Source organism: Coregonus lavaretus, assembly GCF_964263955.1.
Source record: "Coregonus lavaretus genome assembly, chromosome: 25".
Classification (NCBI taxonomy): domain Eukaryota; kingdom Metazoa; phylum Chordata; class Actinopteri; order Salmoniformes; family Salmonidae; genus Coregonus; species Coregonus lavaretus.
Window position 1 is genome coordinate 17,278,405 of NC_140012.1, and position 19,343 is coordinate 17,297,747.

Here is a 19,343-nt window from a genome sequence, read left to right on the forward strand (position 1 = left end):
ATTCTATTACACACTCTAAACTTATTTCACGGATCCCTTGGCCTAAATTAATTTAATATGTTGTTAGTAATATTCATTAAAAACATGAAATGTTTTTAAAAAGTACCTCGGACCCCACTTTGAGAACCCCTGCTCAAGAGGACCTGTCTATTATTGGCCACAGGAGGTCGCTGTGAGTTCAGGATTGGTGGCAGACATCCTCTGACTGTCCCGGTGTGAGTTAATGGCTCCTCCTGCTAGATACAGAGACGGAACTGGTAGAGAGCAGTGCAGGAGGAAGCAGTCCGAAAAACACTAACTACACCTCGGGTAGATAGCTAGCGCGGTGGGTGGTTTGAGAGAGACAGGCGCACGGGGTTGTAGTCGAGGCCTGGTGTTAAAGCGCAAAGTGGACGGTCGAGGAAAGCGTTTTGTATTTTAACAACCGACTCCGCAAATGAACTCCGTCAGAGCCACCAACCGGAGACCCAGGCGAGTCTCAAGGCCGCGCCCGGTGCAGCCCGACCAGAACGAGGGCGACCGAGGTGAGCGGGACCACCGTCAGAGCACTGTAGGGGCTGTAGTCGTGTCAGGGCGGCAAGGTTCCACTGTGACCCCAGCCTCAACTGTCTGGGTGTTATTTAGGAAAAGGCTTGTCGCTCTGTGGCCCAGGCCAGGCCGCGCTTTGTTTTGCTTGAGTGACTGTGGCTACCAGTGGGGCTAGGGGTAACGACGTTAGTGAATGCTTTGCCTGTGTAACGTTAACTAGTCAGCTAGTAAGGCGACTAGCTAAAGAACTAGCCCACACTACGCAGCTATAACGACGACCATGGCGAACCCACTGACCAAATCTATATATATATTTGCACTGACTTTGCCAGGCCGTGTCATGGTCAGGGCAGTTAACGTTACTAGCTCACTGACGTTAGCTATCAACTGTAACGCTTCTGACGAAATTAATCTGCGTTGCGTTTTTGGACTGCCATTTTGGGGTGTGCTAGACATCCACCCATCCTCCAGCAACTAACTAAGTTTGCTAACGTTACTAGCCAACTGATATGAATATCTATCAGCCGCAATTTTGACCGGTTCATTTTCTTGCTAAGCAGTCAACCAGCTAACGGTACATAACTCCGTGGCTCACATTCATCGGCTACCGTAGTTATTTAATTTACCTAACTAGCTAACTACTAGTTAAACAAGCTAAACAATTTTGTCTGACTGAGCGCTAACGCGTTAGCTGGCTAGCTGTATGTTTGTTTACACGACGGATTTACGAGCTAGTTAGCTACGTAACTAACGTTAGTTGAGTTTTGACTCAGTGCAGGACTGGTCGCCCCCGGCAAGTCTGCGGCCAGGTTGCCGTCAGGTCAACTGTTCGTGGCTTATCGGGGCTGTGGCTATAGTATCACAGTGTGACGGGACAGAGGCCGGTGTCCAGCTAGAAAAGGGAAGGGTATTGTGGGGGGACGCATCTGCGGTTATCAATCACCAACCTTTGTTAGTCAGCCACACAGCCCTGCAAAACAACAGCCTGCCCCTGTCATATATTATATGCAGTCAATCAAACACAACCATGACACCACCCAGTCTGTGAATGGCCTGAAAGTGTAAATGCCAGTGATCAGCTGTCATTACTAACCTGTGTTTTGTAATCAGCCCTGTACTCCCCTACCAACTGCAGTACAGTAGAGATCTGTGTGGGTGGATGGTGTTTAAATGTCACCTGCCTGCCGATCTTTGTCTGTTGAACTGTGCTGAGAGAGGATGCAGTCAGTTGAACTGTGCTGAAAGAGAAGACGTGTGTGTCTTTGTGCTGTATCTGTCAGACTGTGTTCTGACTGTGTCCTCTGTGAGTCCAGCAGATGAGCAGGCTCCAGCTGCAGCAGCGGAGGTGGCTGTGGAGGAGTCCGGGCCTGCAGCTGGGAACAGCCCCTACCAACTCCGACGCAAGTCTCTATTGCCAAAGAGAACAGCCTCCAGTACTGCAGTGGCCTGCCCCAGCAAGACCGCTATGGAGGTCAGACAGGGAGAGAGAGCACCATTCTGTGCTTGTTCACTTCCCTTTAATTGCTTTAAATGGAAAGGACTGGTTTTGAAACTTGGTGTAAACTCCCTTTAGCACCAGTGTATATTTTGGGAGAAAGGTAGAGGACAGTGTAGTTGTGAGTGTGACAAAGACAATGTTTAAGTGTGTGTCAGTCATTGGGGGAGGTAGCAGAGTGTGTGTGTTGCTGATGTGTGTTATTCTGACACAGGGAGCATCCACCTCGACAACAGAACACTTTGGCCACCGAGCCAAACGGGCCAGAGTCTCCGGCAAAAGCCACGAACTGTCAGGTAACAATGTGTGTCTAGGTGTACAAGTCAATGATGTGATGTGTCTGCATGGTCTTTCTACATCTGTGTATGCATCATCTATAAATACTAATGGAAACTCTGTGTGTGTTTGTAGCGGCTCCAGCAGAGCAGTACCTGCAACAGAAGCTTCCAGATGAGGTGGTTCTGAAGATCTTCTCATACCTCCTGGAGCAGGACCTCTGTCAGACCGCCTGCGTCTGCAAACGCTTCAGCCAGCTAGCCAACGACCCTATACTCTGGTACACACACACTTCCGTCGACTGTGACTCTATACTGAAGGAACACAAACATGCATAACCTAATATTTTCTTGCCCATTATAGTTAACTGACATGTCACAAGAAAAATCAAGTCACTATCGACCACTACTGGGCCATACTGATATGAAGGCTGTTAGTTCGTGCAACCCTCTACGCCGGGAGTTGACATTTGCCCTCTCTGTGTGTGTCCAGGAAGCGTCTGTACATGGAGGTGTTTGAGTACACACGTCCCATGATGCACCCTGAGCCAGGCAAGTTCTACCAGGTCAGCGCTGAGGAACATGACCACCCCAACCCCTGGAAGGACAGCTTCCAACAACTGGTGGGTAGAGTGTGTGTGTGGTTAGATAAGCGTTGTGTTCATGTTACTTTAACATTGTTTTTAAATTGTTGCAGTATAAAGGAGCCCATGTGAAGCCAGGCTTTGCTGAACATTTCTACAGCAACCCTGGGAGGTACAAAGGCAGGGAGAATATGCTGGTAAGACGCACGCGCACACATACTCATGGTCCATTGAAAACACATTTTCAGTATGGCTGTCAGCCAGCTCCAATTTTGCTTGAATTTACGTAACCGTGTTTGTGTTTCCAGTACTATGACACAATAGAGGATGCATTAGGAGGGGTGCAGGAGGCTCATTTTGAAGGGCTGATCTTCGTGCACTCTGGGATCTACACTGACGAGTGGATCTACATAGAGTCCCCCATCACCATGATCGGAGCAGGTACTGTGTGTGGTCTGTCTCTGCGTGTCTTGCTGTTTCTACTTCTGTATGTATGATCTTCTACTTACGGTAGAAACTGCCTTTCTTTTTGTGTGTGTGTATGTAGCTCCGGGTAAGGTTTCTGATAAGGTGGTGATTGAGAACACCAGAGACTCAACGTTTGTCTTCATGGAAGGATCAGAGGATGCCTACGTGGGATACATGACCATCAGGGTACACTGCAAACACAGACCCAGCTCAAACACACTAACACACACGCACGCACTATTGTATAGACCCCATTACACACACCTCCCCTCTAACCTCCTGTGTTTCATATTCAGTTTAACCCAGATGATAAGTCTGCTCAGCACCACAATGCACACCACTGTCTGGAGATCACTGTCAACTGTTCTCCCAACATAGACCACTGTATCATCAGATCTACCTGCACAGGTAATGCACAGTCTGCAGTTGGGCGTGTTTGTTTCTCCTGTGGAGCATGTTAGATAATGTAGTAAAGGGTTCGCTAACTGGTGGCCCGCTGGTGATTTTATTTGGTTCCCCAAGTTATCTGAGAAAAAAATATATATATATATACACACACACACACACACACACACACACACAGTACCAGTCAAAGGTAAAGGGTTTTTCTTTATTTTTACTATTTTCTACATTATAGAATAATAGTGAAGACATCAAAACTATGAAATAACACATATGGCATCATGTAGTAACCAAAAAAGTGTTAAACAAATCAAAATATATTTTATATTTGAGATTCTTCAAATAGCCACCCTTTGCCTTGATGACAGCTCTGCACACTCTAGGCATTCTCTCAACCAGCTTCATGAGGTAGTCACCTGGAATGCATTTCAATTAACAGGTGTGTCTTCTTAAAAGTTAATTTGTGGAATTTCTTTCCTTCTTAATGCGTTTGAACCAATCAGTTGTGTTGTGTTGTGACAAAGTAGTGGGGTATACAGAAGATAGCCCTATTTGGTATAAAAACAAGTCCATATTATGGCAAGAACAGCTCAAATAAGCAAAGAGAAACGACAGTCCATCATTACTTTAAGACATGAAGGTCAGTCAATACGGAACATTTCAAGAACTTTGAAAATTTCTTCAAGTGCAGTCGCAAAACCCATCAAGCGCTATGATGAAACTGGCTCTCATGAGGACCGTCACAGGAATGGAAGACCCAGAGATACCTCTGCTGCTCTGCTGCAGAGGATAAGTTCATTAGAGTTACCAGCCTCAGAAATTGCAGCCCAATAAATGCTTCAGAGTTCATCACAGACACATCTCAACATCAACTGTTCAGAGGGGACTGTGTGAATCAGGCCTTCATGGTCAAATTCCTGCAAATCAAATTGTATTTGCCACATGTGCCGAATACAACAGGTGTAGACCTTAGTGAAATGCTTTCTTACAAGCCCTTAACCAACAAATGTCTGCTCTACCCAAAATTACAACCAAATAATTGCAGCATTACCGCGAAAATGGAAGAGGAAAGTGGAAGGAGGAAAAAGTAAGGAACTTGTCTGTTGGCCTTGCATTAAAGAACATAATTGGTTAAAGAAAATTGTGATAAATAAAAAAGTTTACCAGTTTAATTTAAGGACCAAAAGATTGACAGCCGTCCCATATACAGTGGTGAGAACAAGTATTTGATACACTGCCGATTTTGCAGGTTTTCCTACTTACAAAGCATGTAGAGGTCTGTAATTTTTATCATAGGTACACTTCAACTGTGAGAGACGGAATCTAAAACAAAAATCCAGAAAATCACATTGTATGATTTTTAAGTAATTAATTTGCATTTTATTGCATCACAAGTATTTGATACATCAGAAAAGCAGAACTTAATATTTGGTACAGAAACCTTTGTTTGCAATTACAGAGATTATACGTTTCCTGTAGGTCTTGACCAGGTTTGCACACACTGCAGCAGGGATTTTGGCCCACTCCTCCATACAGACCTTCTCCAGATCCTTCAGGTTTCGGGGCTGTCGCTGGGCAATACGGACTTTCAGCTCCCTCCAAAGATTTTCTATTGGGTTCAGGTCTGGAGACTGGCTAGGCCACTCCAGGACCTTGAGATGCTTCTTACAGAGCCACTCCTTAGTTGCCCTGGCTGTGTGTTTCGGGTCGTTGTCATGCTGGAAGACCCAGCCACGACCCATCTTCAATGCTCTTACTGAGGGAAGGAGGTTGTTGGCCAAGATCTCGCGATACATGGCCCCATCCATCCTCCCCTCAATACGGTGCAGTCGTCCTGTCCCCTTTGCAGAAAAGCATCCCCAAAGAATGATATTTCCACCTCCATGCTTCACGGTTGGGATGGTGTTCTTGGGGTTGTACTCATCCTTCTTCTTCCTCCAAACACGGCGAGTGGAGTTTAGACCAAAAAGCTATATTTTTGTCTCATCAGACCACATGACCTTCTCCCATTCCTCCTCTGGATCATCCAGATGGTCATTGGCAAACTTCAAACGGGCCTGGACATGCGCTGGCTTGAGCAGGGGGACCTTGCGTGCGCTGCAGGATTTTAATCCATGATGGCGTAGTGTGTTACTAATGGTTTTCTTTGAGACTGGTCCCAGCTCTCTTCAGGTCATTGACCAGGTCCTGCCGTGTAGTTCTGGGCTGATCCTTCACCTTCCTCATGATCATTGATGCCCCACGAGGTGAGATCTTGCATGGAGCCCCAGACCGAGGGTGATTGACCGTCATCTTGAACTTCTTCCATTTTCTAATAATTATGCCAACAGTTGTTGCCTTCTCACCAAGCTGCTTGCCTATTGTCCTGTAGCCCATCCCAGCCTTGTGCAGGTCTACAATTTTATCCCTGATGTCCTTACACAGCTCTCTGGTCTTGGCCATTGTGGAGAGGTTGGAGTCTGTTTGATTGAGTGTGTGGACAGGTGTCTTTTATACAGTTTTTAACGAGTTGTGTGTGTATGTGTGTATATATATATATATATATATATATATATATATATATATATATATATATATATATATATACACACACACACAAGTATTTGATCCCCTGCTGATTTTGTACGTTTGCCCACTGACAAAGACATGATCAGTCTATAATTTTAATGGTAGGTTTATTTGAACAGTGAGAGACAGAATAACAACAAAAAAATCCAGAAAAATGCATGTTAAAAATGTTATGAATTGATTCGAATTTTAATGAGGGAAATAAGTATTTGACCCCTGTCGTCGTTCAGCATGCCGTCGTTCAGCCACGACTCAGTGAAACAGAAGATATTACAGTTTTTAATGTCCCGTTGGTAGGATGTCCTTGATCTTAGGTCGTCCATTTTGTTTTCAAATGATTGTACGTTGGCTAATAGGATTGATGGAAGAGGCAGCTTACTCGCTTGCTGTCGGATCCTTACAAGGCACCCCGACCTACGTCCACGATATCTCTGTCTCTTTCTCATCCGAATGACGGGGATTTGGGCCTTGTCGTGTGTCTGTAGAATATCCTTTGCGTCCGACTCGTTGAAAAAAAAAATCTTCGTCCAATACGATGAGTAATCGCTGTCCTGATATCCAGAAGCTCTTTTTGGTCATAAGAGACGGTGGAAGAAACATTATGTACAGAATAAATTACAAATAACGTGAAAAAACACACACAATAGCACAATTGGTTAGAGGGCCGTAAAACGGCAGCCATCTCCTCCGGCGCCATCTTCACCACTACTAAAGGACACCAATAAGAAGAGACCTGCTTGGGCCAAGAAACACGAGCAATGGACATTAGACCAGTGGAAATGTGGCCTTTGGTCTGGAGTCCAAATTGGAAATGTTTGGTTCCAACCGCCATATCTTTGTGAGACGTGGTGTCGGTGAACGGATGATCTCCACATGTGTATTTCCCAAAGTAAAGCATGGAGGAGGAGGTGTTGTGGTGTGGTGGTGCTTTGCTGGTGACACTGTCTGTGATTTATTTAGAATTCAAGGCACACTTAACCAGCATGGCTACCACAGCATTCTGCAGCAATATGCCATTCCATCTGGTTTGGGCTGAGTGGGACTGTCATTTGTTTTCCAACAGGACAATGACCCAACACACCTCCAGGCTGTGTAAGGGCTATTTTACCAAGAAGGAGAGCGATGGAGTGCTGGATCAGATGACCTGGCCTCCACATTCCCCCGACCTCAACCAAATTGTGATGTTTTGGGATGAGTCGGACCGCAGAGTGAAGGAAAAGCAGCCAACAAGTGCTCAGCATATGTGGGAACTCCTTCAAGACTGTTGGAAAAGCATTCCAGGATAAGCTAGTTGGGAGAATGCCAAGAGTGTGCAAAGCTGTCATCAAGGCAAAGGGTGGCTATTTGAAGAATCTCAAATATGAAATATATTTTGATTTGTTTAACACTTTTTTTGCTACATGATTCCATATGTGTTATTTCATAGTTTTGATGTCTTCACTAATATTCTACAATGTAGAAAATAGTAAAAAAAAAAAAAAAAAAAAACCTTGAATGAGTAGGTGTTCTAAAACTTTTGACCGGTAGTGTGTGTGTGTGTGTATGTATGTATGTATATATATATATATATATATATATATATACACACACACACACACACACAGTGAGGGGAAAAAAGTATTTGATCCCCTGCTGATTTTGTAAGTTTGCCCACTGACAAAGAAATGATCAGTCTATAATTTTAATGGTAGGTTTATTTGAACAGTGAGAGACAGAATAACAACAAAAAAATCCAGAAAAACGCATGTCAAAAATGTTATAAATTGATGTACATTTTAATGAGGGAAATAAGTATTTGACCCCTCTGCAAAACATGACTTAGTACTTGGTTGCAAAACCGTTGTTGGCAATCACAGAGGTCAGACGTTTCTTGTAATTGGCCACCAGGTTTGCACACATCTCAGGAGGGATTTTGTCCCACTCCTCTTTGCAGATCTTCTCCAAGTCATTAAGGTTTTGAGGCTGACGTTTGGCAACTCGAACCTTCAGCTCCCTCCACAGATTTTCTATGGGATTAAGGTCTGGAGACTGGCTAGACCACTCCAGGACCTTAATGTGCTTCTTCTTGAGCCACTCCTTTGTTGCCTTGGCCGTGTGTTTTGGGACATTGTCATGCTGGAATACCCATCCACGACCCATTTCCAATGCCCTGGCTGAGGGAAGGAGGTTCTCAACCAAGATTTGACGGTACATGGCCCCGTCCATCTTCCTTTTGATGCAGTGAAGTTGTCCTGTCCCCTTAGCAGAAAAACACCCCCAAAGCATAATGTTTCCACCTCCATGTTTGACGGTGGGGATGGTGTTCTTGGGGTCATAGGCAGCATTCCCCCTCCTCCAAACACGGCGAGTTGAGTTGATGCCAAAGAGCTCGATTTTGGTCTCATTTGACCACAACACTTTCACCCAGTTCTCCTCTGAATCATTCAGATGTTCATTGGCAAACTTCAGACGGGCATGTAGATGTGCTTTCTTGAGCAGGGGGACCTTGCGGGTGCTGCAGGATTTCAGTCCATCACGGTGTAGTGTGTTACCAATTGTTTTCTTGGTGACTATGGTCCCAGCTGCCTTGAGATCATTGACAAGATCCTCCCGTGTAGTTCTGGGCTGATTCCTCACCGTTCTCATGATCATTGCAACTCCACGAGGTGAGATCTTGCATGGAGCCCCAGGCCGAGGGAGATTGACAGTTCTTTTGTGTTTCTTCCATTTGCGAATAATCGCACCAACTGTTGTCACCTTCTCACCAAGCTGCTTGGCGATGGTCTTGTAGCCCATTCCAGCCTTGTGTAGGTCTACAATCTTGTCCCTGACATCCTTGGAGAGCTCTTTGGTCTTGGCCATGGTGGAGAGTTTGGAATCTGATTGATTGATTGCTTCCGTGGACAGGTGTCTTTTATACAGGTAACAAGCTGAGATTAGGAGCACTCCCTTTAAGAGTGTGCTCCTAATCTCAGCTCGTTACCTGTATAAAAGACACCTGGGAGCCAGAAATCTTTCTGATTGAGAGGGGGTCAAATACTTATTTCCCTCATTAAAATGCAAATCAATTTATAACATTTTTGACATGCGTTTTTCTGGATTTTTGTTGTTGTTATTGTCTCTCACTGTTCAAATAAACCTACCATTAAAATTATAGACTGATCATTTCTTTGTCAGTGGGCAAACGTACAAAATCAGCAGGGGATCAAATACTTTTTTCCCTCACTGTATATATATATATATATAGTTTGTTTGGGACAGAAAACTGTTAAAACCAAGCAAATCAGCTCCATGTGATTTTAATTTTGGAAATCTGTTCCAAAGTATTCCCACGTGTAATAGTGAGAGATGGGATTGTATATAAATGGAAGCAAGGTTTGAAATGATTGTTTTAGTCAAATATATCTGTTTGGGCTTCTTGCGGGCAATTTGCTGTCTACAAATTATTTGTAATTATTTTCCGGCCCCCTGACCAGCCGCTCAAGAAAAGATCGGCCCGCGGCTGAATCTAGTTGATGATCCCTGATGTAGTTTGTCTCCAGTGGGGCATGTTGGGTAATGTAGTTTGTCCCTACTCCAGTGGGCTCGGCTGTCTGTGTGAGTGGCCAGGGGGCGTGTCCTAGCATCAAACACTGCAACATCAGCGACTGTGAAAACGTTGGACTTTACATCACCGACCATGCACAGGTAAACGCACACTTACATTACCTACCATGCGCACACACACACACATCATTAACCACACTTAAACACCCTCTCTGACTGTGTGTATTCCTGCATGGTATCTATGATGATAATGATGTGATAATGTATTGCAGGGTATCTATGAGGATAATGAGATTAGTAATAATGCATTGGCGGGAATCTGGGTAAAAAACCACGGCAACCCCATCATCAGACGAAACCACATTCACCACGGCCGAGATGTAGGAGTCTTCACCTTCGACCATGGCATGGTATCTCACTCTGACCTTTAACATCAAACCTCTTTTATATCTGCTTTCCACTAGATTCCACAGCCTCAAAGTCAAAATTGGCTGTATCGTAAAGATTAATGAAAACAAAAATTTGCTTTTTGGTCTTAAAGGAAAACTCCACCCAAAAACTATCTTTTGGTATTTGTTTCATTAGTCAATTGCAAAACGCAGCATCATATGATGCAAAATGCATCATACGGGCCATATTTCTGTATTTTGAAAGTTACATATCTTGAAAACTTGATTGCTGACATGCAAAACATTTTGGGGACTATATCAACAATGGACTAATGAAACAAATAGCAAAATATAGTTTTTGTGTGGAGTTTTCCTTTAATTTAAGGTTAGGCGTACGGTTAGCAGTGTGGTTAAGGTTAGGAGTTTGGTTAAGGTTAGGTTTAAAATACAATTTTAAGATACATTTTAGAAATAGGCATGGTTTAGGACTTTGTAGCTGTGGAAGCTAGTGACGGCCCTTACCTCTCACCCACCATTTTGGAGGTCTTTACGGTTGTGCTGTACATGGCAATGATGATAGTATCGCTCTCTCTCCTTCTCCCTCTTCCCCAGGGTTATTTTGAGAGTTGTAACATCCACAGGAATCGTATAGCAGGCTTCGAGGTGAAGGCGTATGCTAACCCTACAGTGGTTCGCTGTGAGATCCACCATGGCCAAACAGGGGGCATCTATGTGCATGAGAAAGGACGAGGACAGTTCATAGAAAACAAGATCTACGCCAACAACTTCGCAGGAGTCTGGATCACCTCCAACAGTGACCCTACGATACGGTACACACACACACACACACACACACACACAGTCAGTGGTGTAAAGTACTTAAGTAAAAATACTTTAAAGTACTACTTAAGTAGTTTTGTGGGGTATCTGTACTTTACTATTTATATTTCTCTACTACGTTCCTAAACAAAATAATTTACATACATTTTCACTGACACTCAAAAGTACTCATTACATTTCGAATGCTTTGCAGGACAGGAAAAAAATCTGAAATTTCTTTCCCAAATTCTGCTGTATATTTTCCCAAAGTATGTTTCCTCTGTATTTTTCCTGGTTTTAGATTTTAGTTTTTCACTCTCAGAATTACAATTGTTCATAAAGAAAGAACAAAATGGGATGTTCCGAGTTCATGTCAATGCTTAAATCACATCAGAAGACCTTAGTTTTCCTCCAGACCCCCCAAAATATCAAATGGATTTTTGAGTGTAATTACCCTTTAATTGCGCATCTGGCCCTTTAGTTGCGCATCTGGCCCTTTAATTGCACATCTAGCAAGTGAGGAATGTGCCATCTGTGATGGTTCTGTACTGCTGCTGCTCATTTCATTTCATGGCAAAGTGTGCAAATAATAGATACAAATTATATACTTCTACCAGGTAAACATTGAATTGAGAGGGTTTTGGGGAAAGTATTTGTCAACCCAGAAGATGGTTATCACATCAACTGGCTACACACGGAGTGATAGACAAATGTGCACACCACACAGACAGACCGGGGCAATATTGCTGGAAATTAATTGGCAGATGTGTTAGGTTTGGCTTTTTAAGCCAATAGTGGCTAACCAGGGGTGGGATAATGTCGGTGTTGCGTTGATTAGATAATAGCTGGGAGCTTGCGGTGTCTGATACATGTGAGATTTGTTTGACAGTTTGCAGTGGAACACGTGCAAATTGCATGTACTTTCAGAATTATTTGGCGAGCTACTCATAGGTGGCCTGCGAGTTACTGGTAGCTCGCGATCGACCTGTTGGAGACCCCTGCACTAACCTCTCAGTATTATGGGCTGTTTGTTGACTTTCCGTTCTGTTATTCTCCAGGGGCAATGCAATCTTTAACGGTAACCAGGGGGGCGTGTACATATTTGGCGATGGCCGTGGCCTGATCGAGGGGAACGATATCCATGGCAACGCTCTGGCGGGAATCCAGATCAGAACCAATAGCTGCCCAATTGTACGCCACAACAAGATCCACGACGGACAGCATGGCGGCATCTACGTGGTAAACACACACATACTATTTGGATTTTTCAGTCCTTTAGATGCTTGGACTTATGAATCTCAGGAGATGTTGATAAAACATATCTAATCGTGTGTGTGTGTGTTTGCAGCATGAGAAGGGCCAGGGTGTGATAGAGGAGAACGAGGTGTACAGCAACACGCTGGCAGGAGTCTGGGTGACCACAGGCAGCACTCCTGTCCTCCGCAGGAACCGCATCCACAGTGGCAAACAGGTAAAACACACTCCACATTCTCTCACAGTTATTGTTATTTTAAAAAATACAACTATGTTTTTGTGAGAATTGGAGGCCTGTCTCATTATTCTATAAAAAGTCAGATTTAACAACCTTTCTCCCCCTCTCTCAGGTAGGGGTGTATTTCTATGACAATGGTCATGGGGTGTTGGAAGACAATGACATCTACAATCACATGTACTCCGGCGTTCAAATACGGTAAGTCCTGCCTCTTCAGTCAAATTCAGGGCACATAGTGGTTATGATAACATTTGACTAATGTTAGATGAAGGCTTCACTAACAGTGTTGGTTGTCTATAGAACGGGCAGCAACCCCAAGATCAGACGCAACAAGATCTGGGGAGGACAGAACGGAGGCATTCTGGTCTACAACTCAGGTCTGGGTTTCATCGAGGACAATGAGATCTTTGACAACGCCATGGCGGGCGTGTGGATTAAGACAGACAGTAACCCCACGCTGCGACGCAACAAGATCCACGACGGGAGAGACGGAGGCATCTGTATCTTTAACGGAGGGAGAGGTCTTCTGGAGGAGAATGATATCTTCAGGAACGCCCAGGCAGGAGTTCTGATCAGCACCAACAGCCACCCGGTGCTCCGCAAGAACCGTATCTTTGACGGCTTCGCTGCAGGTCAGCTGCCCATGTGTACACATTTACATACATTTTACCGTACTGACTGGTCGATACTGTTACCTACTCCTCATCCACCATCTGTGTTGATGTCATTTCCTGTCTCAGGTATCGAAATAACCAACCACGCCACAGCGACTCTGGAGGGAAACCAGATCTTCAACAACCGTTTCGGAGGCCTGTTCCTCGCCTCGGGGGTCAACGTCACCATGAAAGGTAGCTAGTGCTAAAAGGCTAGGCTATTGTAGCACTAAGGGCCCGAGTATGTGAGCGGTAATCCCGCTCATCGCATTCCAACCGCCACGCTAAAAACCGCTCCGCGCTCACAGGAATAAAAAACTGCCGCTCCAAATTCGCTCCATTCATTAAAATCACAATTTAACCAACACCCATCTATTTTTGTGACTACCTGAATAAACATGAAAAGGTGAATGAAAGAATTGCACATAATTTCAAATAGTCTACATGTCATATTAAACAGCATATAAACACTCTAAATAGGTCAGGAGCCAGACAGGGAGCCTAAGAAGGAACACAAATGTATTATTTAGGCTATATTATTTCTATTATTTCAAGGTTATAGCCTACACATTAATACATTGTGAATAATTTGCGAGTGCGACACAATAGGCTGGTAGGAACAAAGCACTCAGCATTTAAACAACATTTAGTTGTATTAAATCATTATAGTCTATACATTTCACGTATAGGCTGTGACTTACTTAGAATTAAATACAAATTAAATGAAAAATGACCTAGTCCCTTTATAATTTATTTTTAGAAATACGCGTTTGGCCAGTCTGTGGCTTCAGGCTCATGCGATGGTGCCTGGAGAGCCGGCCAGCAGCGGAGAATATCCTCTCCACACTTGCAGAGCCACTGGGGATGCTAAACATCCTTTTGGCCATTCTTGACAGGCTGGGCAGAGATGCAGAGTTGTTTTGAAATGTTTCTGTAGGTAGGCCTAAAGGTTTTTAGGCAAAAATAACCCAATCAAAATGGAAAGCTCCTTGAACGTGGGAATATGCCAGGCCTATTGGGCCAAAATCAATTATGGCCTATTGTATAGATAATACAACACAAATGTTTAAGAGATCTGATTTGTAGTTTATAAATACTTTGCTACAATGACACACTTAGTTATCTACCCACCTCATTCCTTTCTTTAAGCATGTGCAAGTAGTAAGTACACCATCATGCTTTCAGGATACGTGTCTTTTCAGATTCCACTATGATTCTTTAGTTGTGGACATTACATCACCGCCCTCCCTCTCTTGCTCTTGGTCCTCTTCATCTTTGTAAGTCACCTTGATTTTGCAGCTGTATGTTTTATCAGTTTCTTTATGAAAATGTTTAGCTAACTCCATGACAGTAGCTAAAGCAAGGGGCTATAGCAGCACATAAGTAGACTATAAATGCATGCTGAGCTGGGCATGCCCTGAGCTGGTGAAGTGAGCGCTACTGGAGCGGTAGTGGAGTGAAATTGGAGCGGGTGAGAAGGCCGACGCTCCAACCTTTGGGAATCTCGCTCTGCACTCCAGTCAAATTGGGATTGCTCCATCTCCACTCCGCTCACATACTCTTAAGGGCTAAAAACACTGCTGTATTAAATTATTGTACATTAGCCCAGCCTTTCAGCTGCACTAGCTAATATAATGTAGCACTTAGGCTAATGCTAGTATTATTTCAGTCTGTCAGTTCTTGGAATAGACCAGTGGGAGTCACTAATATTTCTGAAGGAGCCACTTTTGTAAAACAACCTCAATAGGCTACCCCTTGGAGAAGCGGGGTTGGGGGGGGGGGGTCACAAATTCAAACTGATTCATACATGATATCAAATGGATTCACACATGATGTCTAAGATACATGCATGCTCTTCAACCGAACGCTGCTTGCACCCGCCCACTCGGCGGGTCTGACCTAGAGTATGTGGACAACTACAAATACCTAGGTGTCTGGTTAGACTGTAAACTCTCCTTCCAGACTCACATTAAGCATCTCCAAACAAAAGTTGGATCTAGAATCGGCTTCCTATTTCGCAACAAAGCCTCCTTCACTCATGCTGCCAAACATGCCCTCGTAAAACTGACTATCCTACCGATCCTTGACTTCGGCGATGTCATTACAAAATAGCCTCCAACACTCTACTCTGCAAATTGGATGTAGTCTATCACAGTGCCATCCGTTTTGTCACCAAAGCCCCATATACTACCCACCATTGTGACCTGTACGCTCTTGTTGGCTGGCCCTCACTACATATTCGTCGCCAAACCCACTGGCTCCAGGCCATCTATAAATCACTGCTAGGCAAATCCCCGTCTTATCTTAGCTCACTGGTCACCATAGCAACACCCACCCATAGTCTGCGCTCCAGCAGGTATATCTCACTGGTCATCCCCAAAGCCAACACCTCCTTTGGCCACCATTCCTTCCAGTTCTCTGCTGCCAATGACTGGAACGAACTGCAAAAATCTCTGAAGCTGGAGACTCTTATCTCCCTCACTAACTTTAAGCATCAGTTGTCAGAGCAGCTTACTGATCACTGCACCTGTACACAGCCCATCTGTAATTAGCCCACCCAACTACCTCATCCCCATATTGTTGTTTATGTTGCACCCCAGTATCTCTATTTGCACATCATCTCTTGCACATCTATCATTTCAGTGTTAATACGAAATTGTAACTATTTTGCACTATGGCCTGTTTATTGCCTTACCTACATAACTTACTACATTCGCACACACTGTATATATATATTTTCTGTTTGTATTTTTTACTTTGTTTTGTTTAGCCCATATGTAACTCTGTGTTGTTGTTTTTATCGCACTGCTTTGCTTTATCTTGGCCAGGTCGCAGTTGTAAATGAGAACTTGTTCTCAACTGGCTTACCTGGTTAAATAAAGGTGAAATAAATAAATAAACATGGACCATCAAGCCATTTCATTCTCTATTGTAGGAGACTTGGGGGTATCAGAAACAAATGTGTAAAATACATTTGAATCTTTTGATAATGGCCTTATTTCCATTATCTCAAAAGTTATGGCACAAGATATGTTAAATCAGGTAATGTCAGATTTCAGTCTGAAGGAAGTAAATGCTTTTCGAATGAAGTATATGCTTTAATCAGTTCATTTCCCCAGTCATTCTGTGCAGATTCATCACTCTCCCTTCACAGCTTGTGTGTGTCATAGATGGAAACAGAAGACACGTACGTGTTCCTGAGATTCTTGGCTTTCAGGAATGGGGTCATATTCGCTAATAGCTTCAACAGTTGAAAAGCTATAACCAAATTCGTAGGAATATTACCGCTCCGTTTGTCCTAGTTGCTAATAGTGGATATCGAAGGTTACTTGCGTAACCAAGATTCTATGAACTAAATCAGTGGCGCATTCAGCTGACTGAGGAAAACAACTTGCACAACACATTCATTCAGATTGTTGCGAGAGATGCACTATGGCTGGCTTAGACTATATAAAATGGGTTATTGGTCACAGCAGTCTCTCTTCCTCTCTTCCAGATAATAAGATAATGAATAATCAGGATGCCATAGAGAAAGCTGTGAGCAGAGGACAGTGTCTCTACAAGATCTCCAGCTACACCTCCTACCCCATGCACGACTTCTACAGGTACACAAACAATTAGCCAATACATGACTTTTAGTCAGTTACACAGCGGTTACTCCAGTGCTGATTTATTTTACCTATGTGTGTCCAGGTGTCACACCTGCAATACGACAGACAGGAACGCCATCTGTGTGAACTGCATCAAGAAGTGTCACCAAGGACACGACGTGGAGTTTATACGGCACGATAGGTGAGTAGCACCAACCATTTACTACTGACTAGATGCTCCCATTTGTGGTGTTTGTTTCAAAATAATTGAAGGCTTGTCATTACTGTGTCTTGACTATATAATTATTTGTAGAATACCAGGCTGACCCCTCAATTATATATTTTCCTTGTTTTGTCCTGTATGCTGTGCTAACCCTCTCCTCTGTCTTTGTAGGTTTTTCTGTGATTGTGGAGCGGGAACTCTGTCCAACCCCTGTACGCTGGCTGGAGAACCAACACACGACACAGACACACTCTACGACTCCGCTCCGCCCATTGAGTCGAACACGCTGCAGCACAACTGAACACACGTACACACTACATAAACACACGCACACCCTATAGTCTACATACACACATTACACTGTCATACACCACTCACAGAACTGTGGCCATAAGGAGCCAGAATACGGTGTTCTCAGCAGTGACGGTTATAGAGGAACCCTGAAGCTCAGAGACACTGCTGCACTGAGTCTCTTCTAGAGGGAGCTATGGGGCTGGTCTGGTTCGATCTGGTCTGGATTAGCCTGGTATACTGTGATGAGAAACTGACTGAACGGCCACGTGAGATTCTCACCGTTGCATCTCTGGACACCAAATGGACGGATAGAGAGAGCGGGAGTGTGGAGAGGGATGTGGCTACTCTGTCGGCGCGTGGCCAATGAGAGACTTCCTTTGCCTGTGGCCTCTCTGCGACTCGCCGCGGTCCTGGAAATCGGACTTCCTCCCCAGACAGGAAGAGGAGATTTAGCCCCGCCCACTGAGAAAGACACTTCTGGTTCCAAAGCATTGCAGTCCTTAGGCAGCAGATGGCTGATATATACATGTACAGCTCACGGGAGAGAAACTTTGTGATCGAGCACTTCAGCTTTTATATTATTTTAATGCTTTCTCATGTAGTTTTGTATTTTCAAGCAAAGATCTTACTGTATTTGAATGTCTTTATATATGTTAATTATTGTTATTATTTTTGTTAGCCCCAGGCTTGCTGCAGTAGCTCTTTATGTCCCAGTGGATCAGTTCTTTCTGTGAAAGAGAATCACGTTTAACACTAAAGACCCTCTCCAGGTTAATAGATATAGGACCGGTGGAACAAGGTAGGTGTGTGTCTGGCTGGCTGTTGCGCGTGCGTCTGTGTGGATTGCTGTTTTGTGGGTGCATGTGTATGGTTGTGTTCATATGCAGCCACTGTTTCTGGAGCGGGTCAGATATGAGGCATCAGGCCTTCTAACTGGGACATGAGTTATTCTGCAGTCTCCCTCACTTCCCCCTGCTATTCTCCCTACCCCCGTGGTGACTATGGCTCTTCAGGCAGCCTGGATTGTAAGCATGTGTACCATAACATCTAGACTTAATATATTGTGAAGTATTAAAAACCATTATGTAGATGCTAGTATATGAATTCAAAAAGGGTTTAATTTCCTAGAAAGAAAAAAACTAAACTGGTCATTTGTAAGATTAAAGGGATTCTGCAGAACTTTTGTATCCTTTTTTGCCAGTTCTCATGAGCCAGAAGTGGTACCTGAAAATTACGTACTGTCAGGTGCAGGTACAGTGCATTCAGACCCCTTTGCTATACTTTTCGAAATTGAGCTCAGGTGCATCCTCTTTCCACAACTTGGAGTCCACCTGTGGTAAATTCAATTGATTGGACATGATTTGGAAAGGCACACACCTGTCTATATAAGGTCCCACAGTTGACACTGCATGTCAGAGCAAAAAGGAATTGTGCGTAGAGCTCGGAGACAGGATTGTGTCGAGGCACAGCTCTGGGGAAGGGTACCAACAAATGTCTGCAGCATTGAAGGTCCTCAAGAACACAGTGGCCTCCATCATTCTTAAATGGAAGAAGTTTGGAACCACCAAGACTCTTCCGAGAGCTGGCCGCCCAGCCAAACAGAGCAATCGGGGGAGAAGGGCCTTGGTCAGGGAGGTGACCAAGACTCCAATGGTCACTGACAGAGCCTTCCAGAAGGACAACCATCTCTGCAGCACTCCACCAATCAGGCCTTTATGGTAGAGTGCCCAGACAGAAGCCACTCCTCAGTAAAAGGCACGACAGCCCGCTTGGAGTTTGCCAAAAGGACTCTCAGAACATGACAAACAAGATTCTCTGGTCTAATGAAACCAAGATTGAACTCTGGTCTGAATGCCAAGCGTCACGTCTGGAGGAAACCAGGCACCACTCATCACCTGGCCAATACCATCCCTACGGTGAAGCATGGTAGTAGCAGCATCATGCTGTGGGGATGTTTTTCAGCGGCAGGGACTGGGAGACTAGTCAGGGTCGAGGCAAAGATGAACGGAGCAAAGTACTGAGATCCTTGATGAAAATC

The 19,343-nt window shown here is 44.2% G+C and overlaps 1 protein-coding gene across 2 annotated transcripts; it reads left to right on the forward strand.

Annotated features, from left to right (window-relative positions):
* The first annotated feature begins 242 nt into the window (after window positions 1-242).
* LOC311101163 (F-box only protein 11-like) lies at window positions 243-18,482 on the forward strand. Of its 2 annotated transcripts, none has more exons than XM_084142243.1 (20): window positions 243-524; window positions 1,842-1,999; window positions 2,238-2,319; window positions 2,435-2,579; window positions 2,792-2,921; window positions 2,996-3,079; window positions 3,191-3,323; window positions 3,430-3,536; window positions 3,647-3,758; window positions 9,880-9,986; window positions 10,118-10,255; window positions 10,847-11,064; window positions 12,112-12,292; window positions 12,402-12,524; window positions 12,658-12,743; window positions 12,846-13,177; window positions 13,286-13,393; window positions 16,695-16,803; window positions 16,892-16,990; window positions 17,183-18,482. In XM_084142243.1, the coding sequence occupies exons 1-20, from the start codon at window positions 437-439 to the stop codon at window positions 17,310-17,312; spliced, it is 2,670 nt and encodes an 889-aa protein (XP_083998369.1). In that variant the 5' UTR covers window positions 243-436; the 3' UTR covers window positions 17,313-18,482. The 2 variants fall into 2 exon arrangements, with proteins under 2 accessions (XP_083998369.1, XP_083998370.1); XM_084142244.1 differs by having other exon boundaries at window positions 356-524; window positions 1,845-1,999.
* The last annotated feature ends 861 nt before the right edge of the window (window positions 18,483-19,343 follow it).

Excerpts from the sequence above, each read along its gene's own strand:
- LOC311101163 (XM_084142243.1), top strand. The coding sequence starts at position 437 with ATGAACTCCGTCAGAGCCACCAACCGGAGACCCAGGCGAGTCTCAAGG. Across the intron at positions 3,324-3,429 it reads CATCACCATGATCGGAGCAG|CTCCGGGTAAGGTTTCTGAT; the intron begins GTACTGTGTGTG and ends GTGTGTATGTAG. Across the intron at positions 10,256-10,846 it reads TCACCTTCGACCATGGCATG|GGTTATTTTGAGAGTTGTAA; the intron begins GTATCTCACTCT and ends CCTCTTCCCCAG.